At 46.6% G+C, this 26,014-nt stretch overlaps 1 protein-coding gene and 1 long non-coding RNA gene across 6 annotated transcripts in view; one reads left to right on the top strand and one right to left on the bottom strand.

The window, feature by feature from the left end:
- LOC139239129 (uncharacterized) overlaps positions 1-21,173 on the bottom strand; it is an 83,467-nt gene extending 62,294 nt beyond the window's left edge. The window contains exon 1 of the long non-coding RNA XR_011588606.1: positions 21,142-21,173. This is a non-coding gene — a long non-coding RNA (uncharacterized lncRNA). The remainder of the gene's footprint in view (positions 1-21,141) is intronic.
- A 147-nt stretch (positions 21,174-21,320) lies between these two features.
- LOC139239126 (alpha-actinin-1-like) overlaps positions 21,321-26,014 on the top strand; it is a 102,731-nt gene continuing 98,037 nt past the window's right edge. For 4 of the 5 annotated variants that reach the window (XM_070867671.1, XM_070867672.1, XM_070867670.1 and 1 more), the window contains exon 1: positions 21,322-21,733. In XM_070867671.1, coding sequence (XP_070723772.1) covers positions 21,611-21,733 — 123 coding nt within the window. In that variant the 5' untranslated portion in view covers positions 21,322-21,610. Of the gene's footprint in view, positions 21,734-26,014 lie in introns of all 5 variants that reach the window. The other variant, XM_070867673.1, reaches the window with a different exon arrangement.

Below are 26,014 nucleotides of genomic sequence, written 5' to 3'. Positions count from 1 at the left end.
CCTTTAATAAGGTGGCACTTGATTTAATGTTTATTTTGGTTTTGCAACAAAAGAGTTGTAGATGGTCCAGTTAAGTTTCTGGTCAATGGTGACCCCCAGAATATTGATGGAGGGGATTTATCGATGGTAATGCTGTTGAATGTCAAGGGGTGGTTAGACTCTTGCTTGTTAAAGATAGCCATTGGTTGGCACTTGTGAAGCACGAAATGTTACTTGCCACTTATCAGCCCGAGTCTGACTGTTGTCCAGGTCTTGCTGCATGTGGGCATGGACTGCTCCATTATCTGAGGAGTTGTGAATGGAACTGAACACTGTGTAATCATTAGCGAACATCCCCACTTCTGATATTATGATGGAGGGAAGGTCATTGATGAAGCAGCTGAAGATGGTTGGGCCTGGGACACTGCCCTGAGGAACTCATGCAGCGATGTCCTGGGGCTGAGATGATTGGCCTCCAATAACCACAACCATCTTCCTTGGTGCTAGGTATGATTCCAGCCACTGGAGATTTCTCACTGATTGCCACTGACTTCAGTTTTACTAGTACACGCTGCCTTGATGTCAAGGACAGTCACCCTCACCTCACCTCTGGAATTCAGCTCTTTTGTCCATGTTGTGACCAAAGCTGTAATGAGATCTGGATCCGAGTGGTCCTGGCGGAACCCAAACTGAGCATCGGTGAGCAGATTTTTGGTGAATAAGTGCTGCTTGATAGCACTGTCGATGACACCTTCCATCACTTTGCTGAAGGTTGACAGTAGACTCTTGGGGCGATACTTGGCCGGATTTGATTTGTCGAGCTTTATGTGACTCGACAGACCTGGGCAGTTCTCCACGGTTGTCAGGTAGATGCCACTATTTATGCAAATGTATGCAAATTGTCCTCATAATTTAACACTTTAAGGTCTGGTATCATTCTGGTGAATCTTGCGCTGTACCACTTCAAGGTTCTTTCCTGAGGTGCGGTGCCAAAACTGAATGCAGTATTCCGCATGGGGTACAATTAAAGCATCACGTCCTCACTTTTGTACTCTAACACCCTTGAGATAAAGGCCAGCTTTCTATTAGCCTTTTTGATTACTTTTTGTGCAAACTTGTAGTAATCTGTGCACATGGACACCCATGGATCACTGGGTAATATTTAAGAATCTTGGCTGTGATATAGCAAAGTAGTCGAGCATAAAGTCATTGAGGGAGGGGGGGGAAGAATGTATTCTTAAACCTATTTTCCCTCAGGAAAGGAACAGCAAATAAGCAAAAATCTATTGGTCCACGGCAGACCGAAAATTGAATGGATTGATTTAAATTTATAATTATCCCTTAACACTGGGACATGCCAGATCATAACATAAACATAACACAGCCTACAGAGGAGGATCTAGAAGCTGCTTTTATATTGGTTTAGTGGCACAGTGATGCCGCCAGGTTCCACCACACACATCTCATGCAACCCACAGCAACACCAAAGTAATTATAACCAATCCGCTAAGGCCTGGGACTGGAAAAACATTTGTTTATTTACTGGTCCCCAGCTTCAGCGAATCTAGCAAGCTCGCCAGTTGAGCCAAATCCATACACCAGGAGCCAACTGCTTCATTAATGAAGAAAGCCAATAAAAAAAGCAGATCGGAGAGTGTTTCGAGCTCACGCTCACAGGCAAGGCTACCTTCGCACTTGGGCTGTCTGCCAAATGGCACACGATAAAGTATCATTAACAAGATCATCTGTGGCAGATGTGAAAAGCTTCGGCAAACAGCCCTCACTCAACAAGAGAGAAACTTCAAGTAGGTGAAAACTTCAGGTAGCAGGAGACACTGGATCGATTGGGCCTGTATTCACTGGAGTTTAGAAGAATGAGAGGGGATCTCATAGAAACATATAAAATTCTGACTGGACTGGACAGTTAAGATGCAGGAAGAATGTTCCTGATGTTGGGAAAGTCCAGAACCAGGGGCACAGTCTAAGGATAAGGGGTAAGCCATTTAGGACTGAGATGAGGAGAAACTTCTTCACTCAGAGAATTGTGAACCTGTGGAATTCTCTACCGTAGAGAGTTGTTGATGCCAGTTCGTTGGATATATTCAAGAGGGAGTTAGATGTGGCCCTTACGGCTAAAGGGATCAAGGGATATGGAGAGAAAGCAGTAAAGGGGTACTGAGGTGAATGATCAGCCATGATCTTATTGAATGGTGATGCAGGCTCGAAGGGCCAAATGGCTGACTCCTGCACCTATTTTCTATGTTTCTGTCAAACGGCAACAGGCTATACATGGATTTTAAGAACACAAGTTTCGCAAACAGGAAGGAAACTCATGTGGTAAAGCAAGTTCTAAATAACGATGGCTAAAAGAGAAACCTGGGCCATAGTCCACTTGCTGGGGTCACGGAGCAATACAACAGCTTACCTTTTCATATAGCATTCTTTGGGTGGACATTCTCAGAGCATTTTACAAGACGAACACTTCACGGGAAATAAGGGAATTGGGGAAAGGGGAGGACGATCAAAGATACGGTCAAAACGTTATGTTCTTAAAGCCTCATGGAAACTTGAGACATATAAGTTGGATTAGGCCATATGGGCCCTCGAGCCTGCTCCACCATTCAATAAGCTCCTGACTGATCATCGACCTCAACACTTTGTTGTCCAAACCCCATATCCCTTGATTTCCCTAGAGTCGAAAAATCTATTTATCCCAATCCTAAATATCTTCTTCTTAGACAGTCCCTCGGAATCGAGGATGACTTGCTTCCACACTAAAAATGAGTTCTCAGGTGATTGAAGAGTCTCTGTCACAGGTGGGGCAGACGGTGGTTGAAGGGACGTTGGTTGAAGGGGCGGGTGGGTGCGCTCCTTTCGCTGTTTGCGCTTGGCCTCCGCGTGCTCCCGGCGAAGACTTGAGGTGTTCGGCGCCTTCCCGGTTCCCGGGTGCTTCTCCTCCACTTTGAGCAGTCTTGGGCCAGGGATTCCCAGGTGTCGGTGGGGATGTTGCACCTTTTCAAGGAGGCTTTGAGGGTGTCCTTGAAGCATTTCCTCTGCCCACCTGGAGCTCGCTTGCCATGTCGGAGCTCTGATTGGAGCGCTTGTTTTGGGAGTCTAATATTGGGCATGCGGACGATGTGGCCCATCCATCGGAGTTGATCGAGCGTGGTCAATGCTTCGATGCTGGCCTGAATGAGAACACTGATGTGCCTATCCTGCCAATGGATTTGCAAGAGCTTGCGGAGGCAGCGTTGGTGGTACTTCTCCAGTGTTTTGAGGTGCCTGCTGTACATAGTACATGTCTCATTAAGCATATAGGAGGGCGGGTATCACTACTGCTCTGTAGACCATGAGTTTGGTGCCGGGTTTGAGGTCCTGGTCTTCAAACACTTTCTTCCTCAGGCGACCGAAGGCTGCACTGGCGCACTGAAGGTGGTATTGGACTTCTTCATCGACGTCTGCCCTTGTTGACAATCGGCTCCCGAGGTATGGAAAATAGTCCACGTTGTCCAGGGCCTCGTCATGGATTTTGATATTCGGGGGGGCTGTTCTGTGTGGTGGGGGCAGTTTGGTAGAGGACCTTAGTTTTACGGATGTTTAGTGTAAGGACTATGCTCTTGTACGCTTCTGTGAAGGTGTTGACGATGGTTTGTGTTATGTATGTAAACCTGTAAATACCATGTCTAACCATCAGAGGGCTTATCCCCTGGAGTCCCAAGGGATCCCACAATCCCTTGGGAGCACCTGTATACAAGGAGGCCTCACAGGCTGGAGAGGCACTCTGAGATCTGTAATAAAGGACTACGGTCGCACCTTACTTTGATCTAGTCTGACTCTTTATTCAAGACTTAACAGTTTGGGGTTTGGCCTTTGAATATGCGCAGACACGTCGCCTGCGTACTGTAATTCAATGACAGATGATGGGACGATCTTGGATCTGGACTGGGGGGCGACAGAGGTTGAACAGTTTCCCGATTGTTCTGTAGATTAGCTCCACTGCAGCAGGGAGCTTACTGAAGGTGAGATGGAGCATTGCAGCAAGGAGAATCGAGGAGTGTTGGTGCGATGGCACAGCCTAAATATACTCATTGACTGAGCACCCACAGCCCTGTAGGGCAGAGAATTCCAAAGATTCACAACCCTCTGAGTGAAGAGGTTCCTCCTTGTTCAGTCTTAAAAGGCCGGCCCCTTATCCTGGGACAATGCCCCCTAGTTCCAGATTCTCCAGCCATGGGAAACAATCTCGTAGCATCTATCCTGCCAATCCCCCTCAGAGGTGTTTGAAGATAGGGAGAGAGATATTGATTCAAAGTGGGTTTGGAGGAGAAATGCAGAGGATAAGAACACGGTGGCTGCAAGCTCAATCTGTGTAACCAGACATAGAGGGTCAAATGTGACAGGACTGGAAAGAATTTCCAATGTGGGCTGCAGAGAGGCTGGGGAGGACTTGAAGATGTGGATCTTGAAATTGTCTTGCTGGGACATCAGCTGCCTAGGCCCTAAGCTCTAGAATTCCCTCCCTAAATTCTCCGACTCTCCTCATTTAAGACGCTCCATAAAACCTACCTCTTTGGTCACCTGTCCTAATATCTCTGTATGTGTCAAATTTTGCCTGATAACGCTCCTGTGAAGCTCCTTGGGACGTTTTACTATGCTAAAGATGTTATATAAATGCACGGTGTTGCTGGGTCAAAGTGAGCCTGTGCACACATCATCATCATAGGCAGTCCCTCAAAATCGAGGAAGACTTGCCTCCGCTCTAAAAATGAGTTCTTAGGTGGCTGAACAGTCCAATATGGGAATTACAGTCTCTGTCACGGTTGGGACAAACAGTGGTTGAGGGAAGGGGAGGGTGGGACAGGTTTGCCGCACGCTCCTTCCGCTGCCTGCACTTGCTTTCTGCATGCTCTCAGCGACGAGACTCGAGGTGCTCAGTGCCCTCCCAGATGCATTTCCTCCACTTAGGGCGGTCTTTGGCCAGGAGCTCCCAGATGTCGGTGGGGATATTGCATTTTATCAAAGAGGCTTTGAGGGTGTCCTTGAAACGTTTCCTCTGCCCACCTTGGGCTCGCTTGCCGTGTAGGAGTTCCGAGTAGAGCGCTTGCTTTGGGAGTCTCGTGTCAGAACAATGTGGCCCGCCCATATGCACACATATGCAAAAAGGAAAAGACAAGGCAAGCAATAAGAGGCTCTTCACTCACCATTTTCCTCTGCCATCTTTCTCCCCTCTCCTCTCCCCTCCTGAAGGTGTTGAGTCCTGTTGAGATATAGTTCCAGTTGCTAACTCACTCAAACGTCCATGATTTCAGTGTCAACCATGGCAGTGACTGTTGAGAGGTAATTTGACTGCCTCGCAACACAGTTGAGCCAATCCCCTGTCCCAACCCAATGTCCACACGTGTCTCTTTCTATCAGGGAGCACTGAATAGCGATCAGGAGCATGTACTCTGGGTGATGTCCCTTGGGGATGCTGAAGCCAACTCTGCTGTTGCCCTGCCGAGGTGAGCTAATGAACCGTGATTGAAGCTGGGATCTTCCTGGTCTGTGGATTTCTTGGGCATTGATACAGTTAAATGGCAGGGAAGAATGTTTTGCTACGAAGGAACCACCCGCAGGCATAAAAGGCACTTCAAACATGGGAAGAGCTAATGATCATTTGAATGCTACCTTTGAAGTTGAAAGGATGAGAATAAAGGAGAAAAAAAGTCTATAGAATTGGACAATGAGCCAAGAAAACCATGGAAAACACGGAGAACATATTCACGGCTATGGAAGGTAGTTTAAGCTCCTGCCAACATAGGAAATAGCAACCCATCTCCTCACATTGTTACTGGACTCAACACCTAAAAGGTTTCTTAGCGAGAATCATAAATGTTCTGCTACTTAAGTTATTTCTGTTTCTTTCCATTTGAGATGAGCACTTAGAAGAAACTATGATGGAAAGGAAACAAACTTATATGGTATGTTATGCTGCATGTCGAAACGATGCTACATGTAGAAACACAATGCATGCAGCAACACTATAGTCACTCACCACATTTCTACAATTGAGAAGCTATTTCTATTTCAGAGTCTTGCATCTAGTGCACATCAGTTACACTTCAGGATCATTAGTTCAAAGTGTGAGAAGTTTTCAGAACAAGCAAACCAATCATTTCCTGTTTGTTTCTTCTGATAAGCAAATGCTCTCAATAATCAGCCTCTAATGGGTCTCAGTTTGTGCCTATTTGTACCACTTCCCCACACGGAGTATCTGAGCAGTGGTCTTACAGAAACAGGTCAGGTTCAACACAGCTACCGTTGAGCAATGCCACAGCAGATAGAGTGAGGCACTCGTGAACTGGTGGCTATAAAATTGAAGGAGGGACCATTTAATGTTATGGAGAAGGATAGATTACTGACATTGACCTAGTGACATTCATTAACAAATGCAAGAGGCATAGAAGTAGAAATTGGTTTTGGCCATTTTGGGCCCAATTCCCATTCCTAATCACTGTCCAATGGAAATGTGCTTTTGTAGACTATGGATGACGACAGGATGAAGCGTGACTGAGTTTGTCATGAATGGATGCTTGGGTGAGGTACTGGAGAACTGTGGATATCATAGAGTTGTTGCCATCAGGAGAGCAGGGGAGAAACTGGGAAAAACCAACAGTGAACTAGATAAGAACACTAAGCAGTTAGTTCTCATAAACTGGCGACATGCAGGTCTGTCGAAATCGACTGACGAAATCGAGGAAGACTTGCTTCCACTCTAAACGTGAGTTCTTAAGTGGCTGAACAGTCCAATACGGGAATTACAGTATCTGTCACAGGTGGGACGGCGAGTCATTGAAGGAAAGAGTGGGTGGGACTGGTTTGCCAAGGACTCGGCGACCGCACTTAGGGCAGTCTTTGGCCAAGGACTCCCAGGTGTCAGTGGGAAGTTGCATTTTATTAAGGAGGCTTTGAGGGTGTCCTTGAAATGTTTCCTCTGCCCACCTTGGGCTTGCTTGCCATGTAGGAGTTCTGAGTAGAGTGCTTGCTGAATACACACTAAGGCCGGCAGCGGGCAAGACATGGTTCTGATTGGGTCCTGTTGGCCACCAGCCTTGGCAAATCCAGCAAGCTCCCTTCGAGTTTTCCGTCAGTGTGGGAGACCCGTGCGTTGGGAGCTGGTGGCAGTAGTATGCCATGAAACGCAAGACAAAAGCAACTGTAGTTAACTCTAACTTGCTGCAGGCCACCACCACATCAGAAATGCTTCTCAAGTCTGTGAAATGAGTAGGTGTTGATTACACTGTGATTAAATACAGAAGCCTCTGCTTATCTACACTGTTATACAAAAGCAAGGGTGGGCAGAGGAAATGTTACAAGGACACCCTCAAAGCCTCCTTGGTAAAGTGCAACATCCCCACTGACACCTGGGAGTCCCTGACCAAAGACTGCACTAAGTGGAGAAAGTGCATCCAGGAGGGCGCTGAGCACCTCGAGTCTCACGCCGAGAGCATGCAGAAAGCAAGCGCAGGCAGCGGAAAGAACATGTGGCAAACCTGTCCCACCCTCCCTTACCCCCAACGACTGTCTGTCCCACCTGTGACAGGGAGTGTGGCTCTCGTATTGGACTGTTCAGGACTCATTCTAAGAGTGGAAGCAAGTCTTCCTCGATTCTGAGGGACTGCCTATGATGATGATGACTAAAGCAAAATACTGCGGATGCTGGAATAAAAACAGAAAGTGCTGGAAATCTCAGCGGGTCAGGCAGCATCTGTGGAGAGAAAGCGGAGTTAACGTTTCAGGTCGATGACCCTTCGTCAGAACTGATTATAGTTTTAACATGAAACTGTGATCAGCCACAATTTAACTGTTATACTAGTGCCAAACGATCTGTTTACAGACAGACATCTCAATTGCTTTATCAAACTCTTGATCTTCTGTACTGCAGTGTGTGCAATGCAATGCAAAAGCCTGGCTCAATATTATGCACCCCAATATGCTATGTCTCTTATTTCTTGCCAATTTTCATTGTTCCTGCTCATCTGAGGAAGAATTAAATGTATATACCATTTCATATTTCCTGCACATCCCAACATGCTTCACAACCAATGCATTACTTTTGAAGTGTCAACATTGTTATGTCAGAAAATGCAGCAGCCAAGCTGTGCCCAGCTCGGTCCCACAAAGAGCAATGAGATGAAGGACCATTTCATTTATTTGTGATGGCATGTAGTTGAGGGATGAACGTTGGCCAGGACAACAGCTCTTCTTTGTTAAAGTGCCATGGGATCTTTTACATCCATCTTAACAGGCAGACTGTGTCTCAATTTAGCTTCTCATATAAAAGGCCACAGAGATAGGGGAGATCAAAGCTGAAGATAACAATAAGAAGTTCAAACTTAATACGTTGGGGGAACAGGGAGCCAGTGTGAGACAATGAGGGTGGGAATGATAAAGTGAACAGAACATACTGTGCGACATGATATGTGCAATTTGGACAAATAGACACAACTTTAAGCCTTAGCTATGTCCCCCATTTTCCTGCCTGTTTCTCCCATTTAAAGAGATAGGGAGAGAAATGGAGCCTGTTAAAAGTGGCAGGGGGATTCTGGTGTTAGTTATAGGGTGACTATCAGCGTGTTTTAGGATTAGTACTAGTTACAGGTAGGATATTGTGGCATTACACCAGTTACAGATAAGACTATGAGTGAGTCATTGTATTAATATGGTTACAAGAGGAATCTGCATGTTACCAGTATTAATATGTTATCGGTGCAATTTCAGTGAGATACTGGTGCAATCAAAGTGGCTCCCATTGCTGGTTTCTTCCCTGTGAATCCCTCCCCCACCCTCGCTTTCCCTTCTTCGCCTGCTCGAGGATGGCCTCCTGGTTCTCGGAACTTTTTGTACAACTGTTGCTGCCGCAAAAAGCACAAAGCTAATCAACTACGGTACAGGACAGCCAACCTTTATAAGGTAAATGTGTTACGTGATCAGATATCCCGTTATCACACCTCCGGGAACATCTCTAACCAGTGTTGGCAACCATGTGTGCAGATCATGAACAGTCTAAAGGCCCCTTAAATTTCCTGACTGACAGTTCTAGTGTGGGTACATTATTTTTTTCTCAGAAACTTCTTACAAGGAAAGCATAAAGGAGTAAAGAAGAAACTGGAACTTGGCTGCTTATAGTCCAGAATCTTTAATCATAATAAACATGGTGGCAGCATGATAATCCTGCCAAGATTTTGTGTAATGAATATTACATCAGGCAGTCACAATCGGGAGATGTCTATATAAACCAGATTTTATAAGCAGGCCATTACTACAAATGTAAAACCATTTTGTATTGTAAAAATGTGCTTCTGTCCCTGTGATATCTCAATGGGTATATACAGTGGGTCACGCATTTGATTTCGGTCCAGACAGCTCCGTTTATAATGAGCTATTCAGAAATTTCTAAAATGTAAACCATACAGCGAAAGGAAGGCAGCTAAGAGGAAGGGAGGATAGAGCAAAATTTCTGAAATAAAAGTAGATTTGTTGCCCCACTCGCTTCTGACTTTCATGGTGCGATACATTATCATTTTCAATGAGTATTCAAACCATGATTCTGCCCTGTCAGAGATGAGTCACACAGTTTCAAACAAGCCCTTGTCACACAGCAAACATATTATCAGGAGTATAATCTGATTTTCTTTCCTCCTTGTTCTTCCTAAATTCCAAATACACCATCCTGCATGGTCCTCCCCCTCACACTGAAATCAAGAGTCAATCCAAGTCCCCTACTCCACCTCATTGTTCCTCAGGAAATGTCTTGAGGCAGCCGGTACCCATGGAATTATAATCCGAGTTAAGGGGCAGTCTTGAAAATTTCAACTGACCCAGCATCCATAGTCAATTTGGGAGAGATTTCCACTGCCCTTTGTGAAAAAGTGTTTCCTGATTTCACTTCTGATTTAATTCCGGATTTCACTCTCATTTTAAGATTCTGGATTCTCCCACCAAAGGAAATAGTTTCTCTCTGAATCTACCTTCCCGAATAATTTATCATTTTTTAAAAACACCTCGATTAGATCACCCCTCAATCTTCTAAACTCAAGGGAATAGAAGCCAAGTTTATATAACCTATTCTCATGAGATATCTGCGCTCTTCCAATTCTGGCCTCTTGTGAATCCCCGATTTTTAATTGCTCCACCATTGACGGCCGTGACTGACCTAAGCTCTAGAATTCCCTCCCTAAACCCCTTGGACTCGATGCACCTTTGTCCTTCTTTAAGATGTTCGTGAGAACGTATCTCTTTGTCCAAGCTTTTGGTCATCTGTCTTAATATCTCCTTATGTGTCTTGGTGTCAAATTTTATTTGGTGACGCTCCTGTGAAGCATCTTACTATGTTAAAGGTGCAAGTAGTTTTATTATTTTTAAATCACTGAATTGATAAAAGTTGAAATGTTATTGTATTGCTACTGGATAATGTCATGTATCTTACATTATTATATATAACTGTATCCCAACATGCTATACATGCTGACTGTAATAAGATATGACCTGTAACCACCAGCATACCTTACCACCGGGGGTGCACTTGCAAGAGACAGGTATATAAGCACAGGTCTTAGGCAAGTGCAGGATTCCAGAGCTGTGAAATAAAAGGTGCGGGTCCAGAGTGACCTTGACTTCACTACATGCCTAGTGTGAATCTGTACTGAGGGGACAGGATTTTACAGTGGCGACGGGTTACGGGATTACAGAATCCACAGAATGGCGAACAACGGATCAGATGAAAAGTGCAATGCGGGAGACAATTGGGAGGACTTTATAGAAAGGCTCCAGCAAAGCTTTGTAACCAAAGACTGGTTAGGCGACGATACGGCAGACAAGAGAAGAGCCCATCTCTTGACCAGCTGTGGCTCGAAAACATACGCTTTAATGAAGGATCTGTTGGCACCTGAGAAACCAGCAAGCAAGTCGTTTGAAGAATTGAGCACACTGCTAAGAGACCACCTGAAGCCAGCGAGCAGCCTACACATGGCCAGACACAGGTTCTACAACTACAGACGCTGTGTGGGCCAGAGCATACCCGACTTTGTGGCGGAACTTCGGAGGTTGGCTAGTTTATGTGAGTTCTTCGATGAACTGAGGAGAGAAATGCTGAGAGTCTTTTTCATTGAAGGAATAGGCCATGCAGGCATATTCCGAAAGCTCATAGAGACCAAGAACCTGACCTTAGAGGCAGCAGCACTGGTTGGACAGACATTCTTGGTAGGGGAAGAAGAAACGAGGTTGATTTACAATGCAGGTACAACAACTAACGAAATAATGGAACAAGGAGTTCACAGCATTAGAAAAGCTGCTACCCCCACACACAGACAAAACCGGCAGAACAGGCTTTCGACAGCAAGCAGTGGCAACAGAAGCCATCAAGGGCCACAGGAACGGCCGTTCACACCTCATCAACCCACAATGCGAGCAATCAACTACAAACTGAGAGAAGCTCAAGAGAGATCAGCCAGACGCAGCTCATTCTTTGCAAGCAGTCTGTGCTGGAGGTGTGGGGGTGGGCACTCGTCAAGAGAATGTCGATTTCGGCAGGCTGTTTGCAGGAACTGTGAATATACAGGGCATTTGGCCCGCATGTGCAAAAAAACGGCAGCTCGGCTGGTATACGAATCAGATGGGTCAGAAAGCGGACCAGAAGACGTTGGGGACAGTACCCAGGACACCGATGTACAGCGGGTCAACACGATCAATGGCCGCTGTTCCTACGACAGGACGCCTCCTATAATGATGAGGGTCCTACTCAACGGGATATCTGTCAACATGGTGCTGGATACAGGAGCGAGTAAATCTCTCATGGACGCTCAACAATTTGAACAACTGTGGCCGCATAAAAGAGACAGACCAAAACTCACAAGGGTCGACACTAAACTAAGGACCTATACCAAAGAAATCGTATCAGTCCATGCTCTCTGTCACACACAAAGGGACAGTGAACCGACTTCCCCTATGGATTGTCCCCGGAGACCCCCCCCAGCACTGCTGGGGAGAAGCTGGCTGGCAAAACTAAACTGGAAATGGGATGATGTCCATGCCATGTCATTAGAGGAACGGACCTCCTGCTCAACAGTTATAAAGTGATTTGAACATCTCTTTCAGCCAGGTGTGGGCACTTTCAAAGGGGCCAAAGTCAAAATCTACATCACACAGGATGCTAGACCGGTCCATCACAAGGCCAGAGCTGTACCCTATGTGATGAAGGAAAAGATTGAACACGAACTAGACAGGCTTCTGCAGGAAGGCATTATATCACCTGTGGAATTTAGCGACTGGGCAAGTCCCATCGTCCCAGTCATGAAGCCTGATGGATCCATACGAATCTGTGGGGACTACAAATCTACCATAAACAGAGTCTCCCTACAGGACCACTACCCGCTGCCCAGAGCGGAGGACTTATTTGCCACATTGGCTGGAGGTAAACTTTTCTCAAAATTAGACCTCACATCTGCGTATATGACGCAAGAATTGACCGAGGAATCCAAGCTACTCACCACCATCAACACACATCGAGGCCTTTTCATGTACAATCAATGCCCATTCGGCATCAGGTCGGCAGATGCCATATTCCAGCGCAACATGGAGAGTCTGCTCAAGTCCATCCCGGGGACGGTTGTATTTCAAGACGACATACTTATCACGGGCAGGGACACCGACTCCCATCTCCATAATTTGGAGGAAGTACTAAAGCGGTTGGATCGGGTAGGCCTACGAGTCAAGAAATCCAAGTGCCTGTTTCTCGCACCTGAGGTTGAATTTTTGGGCAGAAGGATTGCCGCTGATGGAATCCGCCCAACAGAATCCAAAACAGAAGCAATTCGCCTGGCACCCAGGCCCCGGAATGTCTCAGAACTGCGCGCCTTTCTCGGGCTACACAATTACTTTGGGAACTTTATGCAGAACTTAAGCACGCTGCTGGAGCCTCTCCACGTGCTACTCAGGAAGGGGTGCAATTGGTTTTGGGGGGACGCCCAGGAACGCGCCTTCAATAAGGCACGCAACCTTCTGTGTTCCAACAGTGTTTTGACTTTCTTTGACCCAGGTAAAAAGCTAGTTCTCACATGCGATGCATCAGCGTATGGGGTCGGGTGCGTTTTGCAACATGTCAATAGTGTGGGCAAATTACAACCCATAGCTTATGCCTCCAGGTCACTTTCGCCGGCGGAGCGCGGGTACGGAATGGTAGAGAAGGAGGCGCTCGCGTGCGTGTATGGTGTCAAAAAGATGCACCAATACCTTTTCGGGGCCAAGTTCGCATTAGAAACCGACCACAAGCCCCTCACATCACTCCTATCTGAGAGAAGGCAATAAACGCCAACGCTTCGGCGCGAATTCAACGGTGGGCACTCATGCTGGCGTCCTACGACTATACCATAAGGCACAGACCAGGCACAGACAACTGTGCCGACGCGCTCAGCAGGCTACCACTGGTGACCACAGAAGGGTCTGACGAACAGGACTGTGAGATAGTCATGGCAATTAATGCCTTTGAGTCCACAGGTTCGCCCATGACGGCTCGCCAAATCAGATCCTGGACGGCCAGCGACCACACGTTATCCTTCGTAAAAAGATGTGTCCTAACTGGTGACTGGGCAGAGGCTCGCGATGCCTGCCCCGAGGAATTAAAACCCTTTCACAGGCGCATGCATGAGCTATCACTACAAGCAGACTGCCTGATGTGGGGCAGCCGCGTAGTCACGCCTCTGCGAGGCAGAGAGGCATTTGTCCGGGAGCTCCACCGCGAGCACCCGGGGATCGTTCTCATGAAGGCCATAGCCAGATCCCACGTCTGGTGGCCTGGTATTGACGCGGACTTGGAGCGCTGCGTCCGAAGGTGCACCATTTGTGCCCAACTCAGCAATGCCTCCAGGGAGGCTCCACTGAGCCCCTGGCCCTGGCCTACCAAAACGTGGTCGCGGGTGCACGTAGACTATGCGGGCCCATTCATGGGCAAAATGTTCCTCGTAGTTGTAGATGCATTTTCAAATTGGATCGAATGCACCATTTTAAACTCGAGCACAACCTCCACCACTGTGGAGAGCCTCGCAACCATGTTTGCAATGCACGGAATCCCTGACATATTCGGCAGTGACAATGGTCCGTGCTTTACCAGCGCAGAATTCCAAGACTTTATAATTGACCACGGCATAAATCATGTCAAGACAGCACCGTTCAAGCCGGCCTCCAACGGCCAGGTGGAGAGAGCAGTGCAAATCATTAAACAAGGCATGCTTAAAATCCAAGGTCCCACGCTGCAGGGTCGCCTGTTGCGACTGCTGCTGGCATACAGATCTCGTCCGCACTCACTGACTGGGATCCCCCCGCGCAACTGTTGATGAAAAGGACTTTAAAAACAAGGCTCTCATTAATCCTCCCAGACATGCACGAAATCGTTGAGGCAAAGCGCCGTAAGCTGACTGAGTACCCTGACAGAAATTCGAGGGGGAGATGGAATGAGATAGGGGACAAAGTGTTTGTACTAAACTATGGCAGGGGTCCCAAATGGCTTGCAGGGACAGTAAGGGCGAGGAAGGAAACAGGCTACTGGTAGTACAAATAGACAATGGCAAAACCTGCCAGAGGCATGTAGACCAAGTCAAAAGCAGATTTACCAACAGCACTGCGGAACCAGAGGCAGACTACAATGTGGAACTCGCATCACACCTGGTGGACAGACAGAGGGAACAACCTGAGGAAAGGACAATCCCAACAGACAGCCCAGGCGAGTCAACAACAATCACACCAATCGAAACAGACAGCCCAGGCGAGATACCAGCAACCACACCCAAAGAAAAACAGACACCAAGGCAAACAACTGAACCACAACTCAGACGCTCCACGCGAGAGCGTAGACCATTTGAGAGACTGAACTTATAAAGACAATAAGACCTTGGGGGAGGGTGATGTCATGTATCTTACATTATTATATATAACTGTATACCAACATGCTATGCATGACTGTAATAAGATATGACCTGTAACCACCAGCATACCTTACCACCGGGGGTGCACTTGCAAGAGACAGGTATATAAGCATAGGTCTCAGGCAAGTGCAGGATTCCAGAGCTGTGAAATAAAAGGTGCAGGTCCAGAGTGACCTTGACTTCACTACATGCCTCGTGTGAATCTGTACTGAGGGGACAGGACTTTACAGATAAGTACATTAAGGAAAACATTTTGCAGGGCTACGGGGAAAGGGCAGCGGAGTGGGACTCTCTTGTAGAGGGCCGACACAGGCTCGACGGGCCCAATGGGCTCCTTCTCTGCTTAACCATTTTATGATTCTATAATTTAACCCATCAAGCTGCACTGCGTGAATCTTTCTTATTTTGAATTGGGCTGGTGGTGGAGAGGCACTGGGATGAATGCCACCCCCAACACTCCCCTCCCTGCCCAGAGACCAATAATAGACAATAAACAGCAAACCAAAACTAATAAAAAGAAAAATATTGGAAATCTGTAACAGAAAAAAATGGAGACACAGATTAGATCAGACAGTATCTGTGGAGAGAACAGACACGGTTGTCCATCTCTTATTCTTCAGTTTAGTAAAGAAAGAGTTGCATTTATATAGCGCCTTTCACAACCACCTGACGTCCCAAAGCGCTTTGCAGCCAATGAAGTACTTTTTGGAGTGTAGTCACTGTTGTAATGTGGGAATGTGGCAGCCAATTTGCACACAGCAAGCTCCCACAAACAACAATGTGATAATGACCCAGATAATCTGTCTTTGTTGTGGCGATTGAGGGATAAATATTGGCCCCAGGACACTGGGGATAACTCCCTTGCTCTTCTCCAAAATAGTGCCATGGGATATTTTACGTCCACCTGAGAAGGCAGATGGGGCCTCGGTTTAACGTATTATCCGAAAGACGGGCCCCATCCTAGAAGGAGGCCATTCGGCCCATAGTGCCTGTGCTGTCTCACTCCCATGCTTTTTCCCCATAGCCTTGAAAATACTTCCGTTTTTAAGTAGAGATCCAATTCGCTTTTGAAAGTTACTACTGAATCTGCTTCCACTGCCCTTCCAGGCAGTGCATTCCAGATCATAACAACTCGCTGGGTAAAAAAATTCTCAAATCCCCGTGGCTTTTCTGCCAACTATTTTAAGCATCATCATCATAGGCAGTCCCCGAAATCGAGGATGACTTGCTTCCACTCTAAAAGTGAGTTCTCAGGTGACCGTAAAGTCCAATACGGGAATTTTAAACATGTCTTCTGGTTACCGACCCTTCTGCCACTGGAAACAGTTTGTGCCCATGTACTTACTCTATCAAGACCCCATATAATTTTGAATACCTCTATTAAATCTCCTCTTAACCTTCTCTGCTCCTAGGAGAACAATCATAATACAAGAACACATTAGAAAACTTGTAGACTGGGCAGTTAAGTGACAAATGAACTTTAACGTAGATAAATGTGAGGTGATGCACTTTGGCAGGAAAAATAGAAATATTACTTGCACCTTAGAAAATAAGAAAATGAACGGTGTAGAAGAGCAAAGAGAGCTACGGATTCAGATGAACAAATCATTAAAAGCAGCATCGCAGGTCAGCAAAACAATAAAAAATTCGAACAAGGCACTGGGATTGATTTTCTAGGGGTATGGAATTCAACTGTAGTGAAGTTATGTTAAACTTGTACAGGACACTGGTCAGACCGCACTTAGAGTACTGTGCACTGTTCTGGTCTCTATACTATAAAAAGGACATAGCAGCACTGGTGGATGTGCAAAAAAGATCTCCATAGATGGTATCAGAACAGAGAGATTACAGCTATCAGTAAAGGTTGAACACGTTTGCACTTTTTTTCTTCAGAAAAGAGACTTAAAGGAGACCTGATAGAGGTTTTTAAAATTATGAATGGTTGGACAGGGTAGCTGTTGAATGTTTCCCACTTGTGGGGAAATCCAAAACTAGGGGCCATAAATACAAGATAGTTATTGATAAATCCAATAGGGAAAGAAGGAGAAATGATTTTTCTCGGAGAGTGGATCTCGCTACCACAGGAAGTGGTCGAGGCAAACAGCTTTCAAAAGGAAACTAGACGAGTACATGAGAGAAAATGGAACAGAAAGAAATGCTGAAAGGTTGAGACGAGGAGGCCCGTGTGGAGTATAAACATCAGCACAGACTAGTCGGGCCGAATGGCATTTTTTGTGCTATATATTTATATGAGTTCGGGGCTCAGAAGAGGCGAGGGCCCAGGGGCAGCATGGGCCCAGCCCACACTGCGATATGTGTGCGCACTAGGTCCGTGCAGCAGAGCTGGTCTCCAGTCGTCCTGGTTAATCCTTGCCACTGGACCAAGACCTCGCTCTGTCAAGCCCGTGTGGTGGCTGGTGTGCAACGGCCACCCCACGTTAATAAAATCCACGTACAGGCATCTTCCACCCTTCAGGATGTAGTTCGGGATCTGGAATATTAGTTCGGGATCTGGAACATTGAAACACCTGTGAACTCATCCCTTTTTGGCGTGGAAGCAAGTCATCCTCGCTTCGAGGGACTGCCTATGATTCTATATAATCCCAGCTTCTCTGGTCACTCCACATAACTGAAATCCCTCATCCCTAGTACCATTCTGATAAATCACCTCTGCAACCTCTCCAAGGCCTTGATGTCCTGTTTAAAGTGTGGTGTCTAGAACATAAGAAATAGGAGCAGGAGTAGGCCATACGGCCCCTCGAGCCTGCTCTGCCATTTAATACGATCATGGCTGATCTGATCATGGACTCAGTTCCACTTCTCTGCCCACTCCCCATAACCCTTTTATCAGTCAAAAATCTGTCTATCTCCGCCTTAAATATATTCAAAGATCCAGCCTCCACAGCTCTCTGGGGCAGAGAATTCCACAGATTTACAGCCCCGAGAGAAGAAATTCCTCTTCATCTCAGTTTTAAATGGGTAGCCCCTTACTCTGAGACTATGTTCCCCTCGATTTAGTTTCCCCTATGAGTGGAGAATGGGATACAATACTCGAATTATGATTTATAAAGTTTTAGCATGACTTCCTTGCGTCTGTACTCTCTGCCTCTATAAAACCAAGGATCCCTTATGCTTTTTTAAAAAACACCAATTTGTCCTGCCACCTTCAAAAGTCACATTTTTGTTTTCTTAAAATATATTCGTTCATGGGATGTGGGCGTCACTCGCAAGGCCAGCATTTCATCATGATAGGCAGTCCCTCGAAGCGAGGATGACTTGCTTCCACGCCAAAAAGGGATGAGTTCACAGGTGTTTCAATGAAGGACCTGATATTCCCGATCCCGAACTACATGTTGAAGGGTGGAAGATGCTTGTGCGTGGATTTTTTTAATGTGTGGTGGCCGTTGCACACCAGCCACCACACGGGCTTGACAGAGCTAGCTCTTGCTCTAGTGATAAGAATTACCGAAGACGACTGGAGACCAGCTCTGCTGCACGGACAGAGCGTGCACACATATCGCAGTGTGAGCTGGCTCGGGCTGCCCCTGGGCGCTCGCCTCTTCTGGGCGCCAGATTCACGCTTCTCCTGGGCCCCAGACTCACGCCTCTCCTGGGCCCCAGACTCACGCCTCTCCTGGGCCCCGGTCTCTTCATTTTAGAAACTCTTGCCGCTCCTTCGCCCCTCCTGCTGTGCCTGCCCGCACTGCAATCAGCGACCGGACTTTGCAGCCGTCACCCATTGCCCATCCCTAATTGCCTTTGAGAATGGGGTGGTGAGCTGCCTTCTTGAACCACTTTGTCATAGAGGTTTGGTACAATTGAGAGGCTTGCTAGGCCATTTCAGAGGGCAGTTAAGAGTCAACCAACATTGCTGTGAGGAAGCCTTGTCTGTTGTGTTGGGTGTTGGGGCGTACGCACTGATAACTGTGGCGCACTGGTTCCGGGATAGGGTGAGTCGGAGAGTCATGAGACGTTCGCTAATCCTGCAGGGGGAGTCGCCGAGAGCATGCAGAAAACAAGCGCAGGCAGGGGAAGGAGCGTGCGGCAAACCAGACTCCCCACCCCCCCTTTCCTCCAAGGACTGTCTGTCCCACCTGTGACAGAGACTGTAATTCCTGTATTGGACTGTTCAGTCACCTGAGAACTCACTTTTAGAGTGGAAGCAAGTCTTCCTCGATTTCGAGGGACTGCCTATGATGATGAGGCTGGAGTCACATATAGGCCCAGACCGGGTAAGGGCGGCACATTTCCTTCCCTAAAGGACATTAGTGAACCAGATAGGTTTTTACGACAATCTGATAGTTTCATGGTCACCATTACTGACACTAGCTTTTTAATTCCAAATTTATTTAATGAACTAAATTTAAATTCCCCCCCAGCTGCTGTGGTGGGATTTAAACTCATGTTTCCAGATCATTAGTCCAGGTCTCTGGATTACTAGTCCAGTAACATAACCACTATGCTACCGTACCCCTAAAGTTCCAAACTTAATCATAAAATCATAGAATGGCTACAGCACAGAAGGAGGCCATTTGGCCCTTTGAGCCTGCACCACCATTCAATAAGATCATGGCTGATCATTCTGGTAAATCTTTTCTGCATCCTGCCTTCACATCCTTCCTAAAGTGCGGTGCTCAGAATTGGGCACAATACTCCAGTTGTGGCCCAACCAATGTTTTATACAGGCTCATCATAATTTACTTGCCTTTGTACTCTGTACCTCGATTGATTAAAAAAAACATTAGCCAAAAAAAAAGTGTTTAAAGTGAACAATTCTATTCTCACCATCGACGAGGCGAGCACGATCCTTTACAGATGCTTCGACGCTCCAGTGCAGTGCCGCACTGTGGAGGGGCAGTACTGAGGGAGTGCCGCACTGTCGGAGGGGCAGTACTGAGGGAGTGCCGCACTGTCGGAGGGGCAGTACTGAGGGAGCGCCGCACTGTCGGAGGGGCAGTACTGAGGGAGCGCCGCACTGTCGGAGGGGCAGTACTGAGGGAGCGCCGCACTGTCGGAGGGGCAGTACTGAGGGAGCGCCGCACTGTCGGAGGGGCAGTACTGAGGGAGCGCCGCACTGTCGGAGGGGCAGTACTGAGGGAGCGCCGCACTGTCGGAGGGGCAGTGCTGAGGGAGTGCCGCACTGTGGGAGGGGCAGTACTGAGGAAGCGCCGCACTGTCGGAGGGGCAGTACTGAGGGAGCTCCGCACTGTCGGAGGGGCAGTACTGAGGGAGCTCCGCACTGTCAGAGGGGCAGTACTGAGGGAGCGCCGCACTGTTGGAGGGGCAGTACTGAGTGAGCGCCGCACTGTCGGAGGGGCAGTACTGAGTGAGCGCCGCACTGTCGGAGGGGCAGTACTGAGGGAGCCCCGCACTGTCGGAGGGGCAGTACTGAGGGAGCCCCGCACTGTCGGAGAGACAGTACTGAGGGAGCGCCGCACTGTCGGAGGGGCAGTACTGAGGGAGCCCCGCACTGTCGGAGGGGCAGTACTGAGGGAGCCCCGCACTGTCGGAGAGACAGTACTGAGGAAGTGCCGCACTGTCGGAGGGGCAGTACTGAGGGAGCTCCGCACTGTCGGAGGGGCAGTACTGAGTGAGCGCCGCACTGTCGGAGGGGCAGTACTGAGGGAGCGCCGCACTGTCGGAGGGGCAGTACTGAGGGAGCGCCGCACTGTCGGAGGGGCAGTACTGAGGGAGCCCCGCACTGTCGGAGAGACAGTACTGAGGGAGCGCCGCACTGTCGGAGGGGCAGTACTGAGGGAGCGCCGCACTGTCGGAGAGGCAGTACTGAGGGAGCCCCGCACTGTCGGAGGTGCCGTCTTTCGGATGAGACGTTAAACCGAGGCCCCGTCTGCCCTCAGGTGGACGTAAAAGATCCCCATGGGCACTATTTCGAAGAAGAGCAGGTGGGGTGGGGGGAATATTTATCCCTCAATCAACATCACTTTAAAAAAAACAGATCTGGTCATGATCACAATTGGTGATTGTGGGATCTTGCTGTGCGCAAAAAATAAAATTGGCTGACGCGTTTCCCACATCCCAATAAAGAAAGTACTTCAGTGGCTGTGAAGCGCTTTGAGACCGTCCCGGTGGCGGTAGCGGTGGTGAAAGGCGCTATATCAATGCCAAGTGTTACATTTCGCGCTGGCTGTGGGTGAGGTTGGGCGGACGAACGGCTGAAAAAAGAAAAAAGTCAGAACCGGCTTACCCAAACTACAACTCCCGCCGTCCTGTTCGAGAGCGCAGGCGCAGTGGATCGCGCGGGTCACGTGGGGCGCCTGCGCAGTCGGGTGCTCGCGCCCCGCCCTGCGCGAGCCCCGGGCGGGAGGTGACGGTTTCACCCCCCCCCCTCCTCCCCTCCCCTCGCTCTCTTGCGCGAGCTGTGAAAGCGCGCGGCGGCGGAAGTGGAGAGGCACAGCGAGCGCGGGCGGGAGCGGCGACGGACGGACAGCCATCCATCGGCTTCCCTCACAGACAAATACACGCAGCTCGGCAGTGAGAGGGAAAAGATATTAGAGTTTGGGCTGTTTTTTTTTTAAATATTTGAGAGGGCAGGGGAAAGTGTTATCGTTTCCCGTGTGTCTTTACTTTTTTTTTTACCTCACATTCTCGCACCGACAACCTTTCCCCCCCCCCTCCCCCCGCCCCCTTTCCCCTCCCGCCCCCTCTCTCTCGACATGGTGGACTATCACGAAGCAAACTCGCAGCAGCAGTCCAACCACGGCATCTACATGCAGCCCGAGGAGGACTGGGACCGCGACCTGTTGCTCGACCCGGCCTGGGAGCGACAGCAACGCAAGGTAAAAAAAAAATCAACAAAACAACCTTCCTTTCCCCCCCCCCCCCACCCCACCCCACCAACCCGCCTTCCTTTCTTTTCCCCTCTCTGCGACCTGGTTATAATCTGCCAAGGCATTCCTTTGCAAGCGGGGGAGGGAAGCGAACCCGGCCCCCGGGACCCTGGGGAAAAGGGGGAAAGGTTAGGGCCATGGGGAAGGGGGAAAAAACCTCCTTCCATGTGAAGCCTGCAGCAATGCATTAAATTGTACAAGGCCCCACACAGCTGGAAAGAGATTTTTTTTCTCTCTCTCTCTCTCGCCCTCCCCAAACCTCGTTAAATCAGAACTCCAAATTGTGCAGTCAGCAGCATTTTCTTTGCAAACGTCATCGGCTGCTTTTGCAATACAGTGCATTAAAATTCCTGCAGCTCCCATTAATGCTAGATGTGTGTGTTGTGCTGGAGGTATGTGACACGCCTGTTAACCTGGACGTCTAAAATAATTGAGCATTTTCATGTTGTGACTATTCCAGCTGCACTCTTCCGTTTGTAATGACAGACATTTTTACATGCTAGACTTTTTTTATTTGTAGTTTGCAACTCCTTATACTGCTGGGTAACTACATCAGTTGTCGACCAGCAAACTTTTTTTAAATGGAGTAAAAGGGTTAATTTGTCGACTGTGGCGTTCTGGAATAAGGAAAAGATTTGCATTTGTTAATTTCAAATGTCTTTGAACATTCAATGTGCTGTCGGCATTCTGGACTGCATTTTTCTAAAAAAAAAGTTCATAACGTGTTAGTAATTCAGCAATACAAGGAGTTTTAATGTGAACTACAAAAGGGAGTTGGGTCTGCAAAATGGCAATTTCATTTCAGAAACATGATTAAGTAAATTATAAAAATATATGGAGTATTTCCCCTTCTGAAGGCATTGCTTATTGCTGGTGTACAGAGTGGCAGCAGTATTGTGTGGCCAATTTCACTTGGTGAGCCTGGATAGAACGTGTTGCCAGACAGTTTTGACCATGGGGAGCATCACATCGCAGAAACCCTCAACCTGCCCCTTCATTATTTTCTGCATATGTACATTTTCTTTCGGGAGTCCCCTTTGAAAACAATGGGAATCCTGCTTGGTTTACCTGCCTCGGCCCGGGAGCACGAATGCCAGTTGTAATGCTGCTGTGATCAGCAAATGTAGCACAGGTTGGCGAAAGAACCATGGCCTGTGTGGGTCAGCAACTTACTGAGACATTGGTGAAACACCATGGCCTGTGTGGATCAGCAACTTATTGAGACTTGGGGAAACTCGACATTCTACTTTGGAAGATTTTTTTTTATATTATTGGGGAAAAAAAAGTTTCATATATTCTGACATGGAATTAAAAAAAATCTATAATTGTTTAAATTTGCAATGTGTGCCTGATCGGGGTACATAGTGGTTCTGTTACTGGACTAGTAATCCAGAGGCCTGGACTAATCATCTGAAAGCACGAGTTCAAATCCCACAGCAGCTGGGGCATTTAAATTCAGTTAATTAAATAAATCTAGAATTTAAAAAAAAAGCTAGTATCTGTAACCATGAAACTACTGGATTGTTGTAAAAACCCACCCGGTTCACTAATCTGCTGTCCTTACCTGGTCTGGCCTATATATGACTCCAGACCCACAGCACTGTGGTTGATTCTTAACTGTCCTCTGAAATGGCGGCTCACTGCCTTCGCGTGGGCAATAAATGTGGCCGTGCCAACAACCCCTACATCCTGTGAATGAATTAACAAAAAGATTAAATGAGATTATTTTTTTCTTATTGGATGTTTTGATTTTTTTTCTGTTGAGGACTGTTTAATCTAAATACAACCTCTTAGGCTGTAGTAGCAGCATAAATTATCACTGATAAAAGTATTACCATTTCATTGTCACTCTAGTATAAAGTGAGACCTGACACAATCTCTGACCCATGATTTGATGGGTACTGCAAACTGCTCTTAGCCACTTATCTCTTAATGGTGAATGTTTTTAGAGGAGCAGTGACATTATTAAATATAAATGGAGAAGAGCTGCATGGAAAGCTTGAGTGGTGTACCAGTTCTGCATTTTAAATTTAAAAGTGAATTGTGCATACTGAGCATATCCTGGATATGCTTTGCTCTTGAATGGATTGACATTTGGCAGCATAAATGGTCAGTGGTCTTTCAGTGAATTGGCTTCTGCTGTTCCACGGTTTGCACACTTTATTTTTAAATATGAAAAATCAAATCAAAATCATGAGAAAGCTATATAAATGGGGTGATCAGCTGTTTTTGACATTGTGGGTTCAGAATTCTGAGCCTTGGTTGGGCCATTTGCTATCTGTATACATTGGATGCGGGTTCGTCAGAGCCTGATTAAAATGTAGAGTAAGCTAAATTTAGTATGGCTACTTGAATTTCTTTTTAAAAAAGATCTGAACTGTAGTTTGGGGCTTAGTAATCAACTTTGTAAATCAAAAATGTTTTTTTTTGTAGCCTAATGGAGTTGCATTCCAAGGTTTAAAGTCTATCTTTAATCTCGAGGTTTACAATGTGTCCTCTGGTTTGCAGTTGAAAGTATGAACACAGTGTCTGCAAAGTGCCTTTCCTGGATCATCTTATTGGTGGCCTGCAGTATTTATTTAGTTGGATTAGGGATGAAATTGACCTGTATTGGGAGATAAAATATATGTGCAATGAAAAACAATATATTAGAAATCAGAAATTCTGGAAATATACAGCAGATCTGCTAGTGTGTGAACAATTAACTCTTCTGGTGAAGAGAACCTGACTTTTAACCTTCCTTTTCCAGATGCTGAAAGATCTGGTGTGCAATTCCAGCAATTTCTCTTTTTTAAAAAAAAATTGTGATCTCTTGCTATGTTCTTGCAGAGTTTTAATTTTTCATGGATAGTATGGCAGAGCCATTTTTTCCCCTGACATCATGTGAAGGCAGAATCTGGTGGCAATGGCAGGTGCTGCTGGGTTCTTTTATTTATCAATATCTCTCGTGCATTTGAGAAGTAGTTAACTTGCATTAACTATTAATCTTTCAAATTTAATGGTCCACAGCACTTTAAAAACTGCTGGTCTGCCAATATCATGAGACTTCATTTCCTTATTTGCACAGGTGTCTTCTCAGACAGTTTGTAAAAGCCTTCTAGGAAGTAAAGTTTCCTTTGGTGGACCTGGTGCATGCATTATTGTGCTAGTGTCAGTTATTGAAACTTGCTTAACTGAACAATTTTTTGAGCTGATCAGTCTTAAATTTGAGCCTTGTGTAGATGGGCTTGGTATTAGAAGCCTTTGTGTATATTGGTGCTTCTGCTTCTAAATTAATAATTGTCTGTATGATGCCAATTGAGGATTTACCATGGGTGTGCGATGGTGTAATCAGATTGCAATGTATGTAAAATCTAAACTAAAGTGGAGATCCGGTTATCTGGTTGAATTGGAAAAGGATTTTTTTTACTTTTGGGTTTAGCACTTCGTGGTCATTTCCATGATTTATTGAAACACGAAATTTGCTATTTTAAAAGCACAGCACAAAAGTTCCTTTTTTTTTAATAAAAGAGTTTAGATTAGTAGGGATCTGGCATCTGAAAGCTGTGACTTGCTCCTGCCCTTAGTAAGTCACACTTAGCTGCCACACATCGGTATACCTTTTGAAAATGTGTATATTCGCTTAAACATTACTGGCACTGTACTCTGCCCAAAACCTCAATGAGCAAAGCCTAACTCTTATCAAGCAATTTAAGGCCAGCTTTACTTTTGTTTATTTATGACTGATTTTATAGCAGACAAAATAAAGCATTAATACACAGCTCAGTTGGTGATTCTAATGTGTATATAAAAGTGAAATGAACAAAATTATATCCTTGAATGTTGTCAGGATCGCTTCTTGTAGTTTTGCGTTGCAGTTTTCCATGTATTGTGTGCAAAGATGGATATTTAGGCTCGAAGCAGTAGTGTTTTTAAAAAAAAAAAGTAATTCGAAACAGGCCGACAGTATTATCCATTGCAAACTTTCCCCAGCCATTGGGAAAGATCTGGTGACTGAAGAGTAAAGTTGTAACTGACAGTTTTAAAATATGTTGTGGTTTGTTGCTACTTGTAATGTGCAGTCTGCCATACTGGATAAAATGCAAGAAGGAAATGTCTGATATTTCTTATCAGCAACCGTCCCCACAAGTTAGTCGTCCACAAATCATGGTGACTACCAACTGGTATTCAATCTGTAACTAACATTAGAGATTTAGTATCAGTGTTGCAAAACTATTGCATGGTTGGTAA

Source organism: Pristiophorus japonicus, chromosome 26 (genome assembly GCF_044704955.1).
Source record: "Pristiophorus japonicus isolate sPriJap1 chromosome 26, sPriJap1.hap1, whole genome shotgun sequence".
Lineage (NCBI taxonomy): Eukaryota > Metazoa > Chordata > Chondrichthyes > Pristiophoridae > Pristiophorus > Pristiophorus japonicus.
This window is presented reverse-complemented; position numbering and strand designations above follow the sequence as displayed.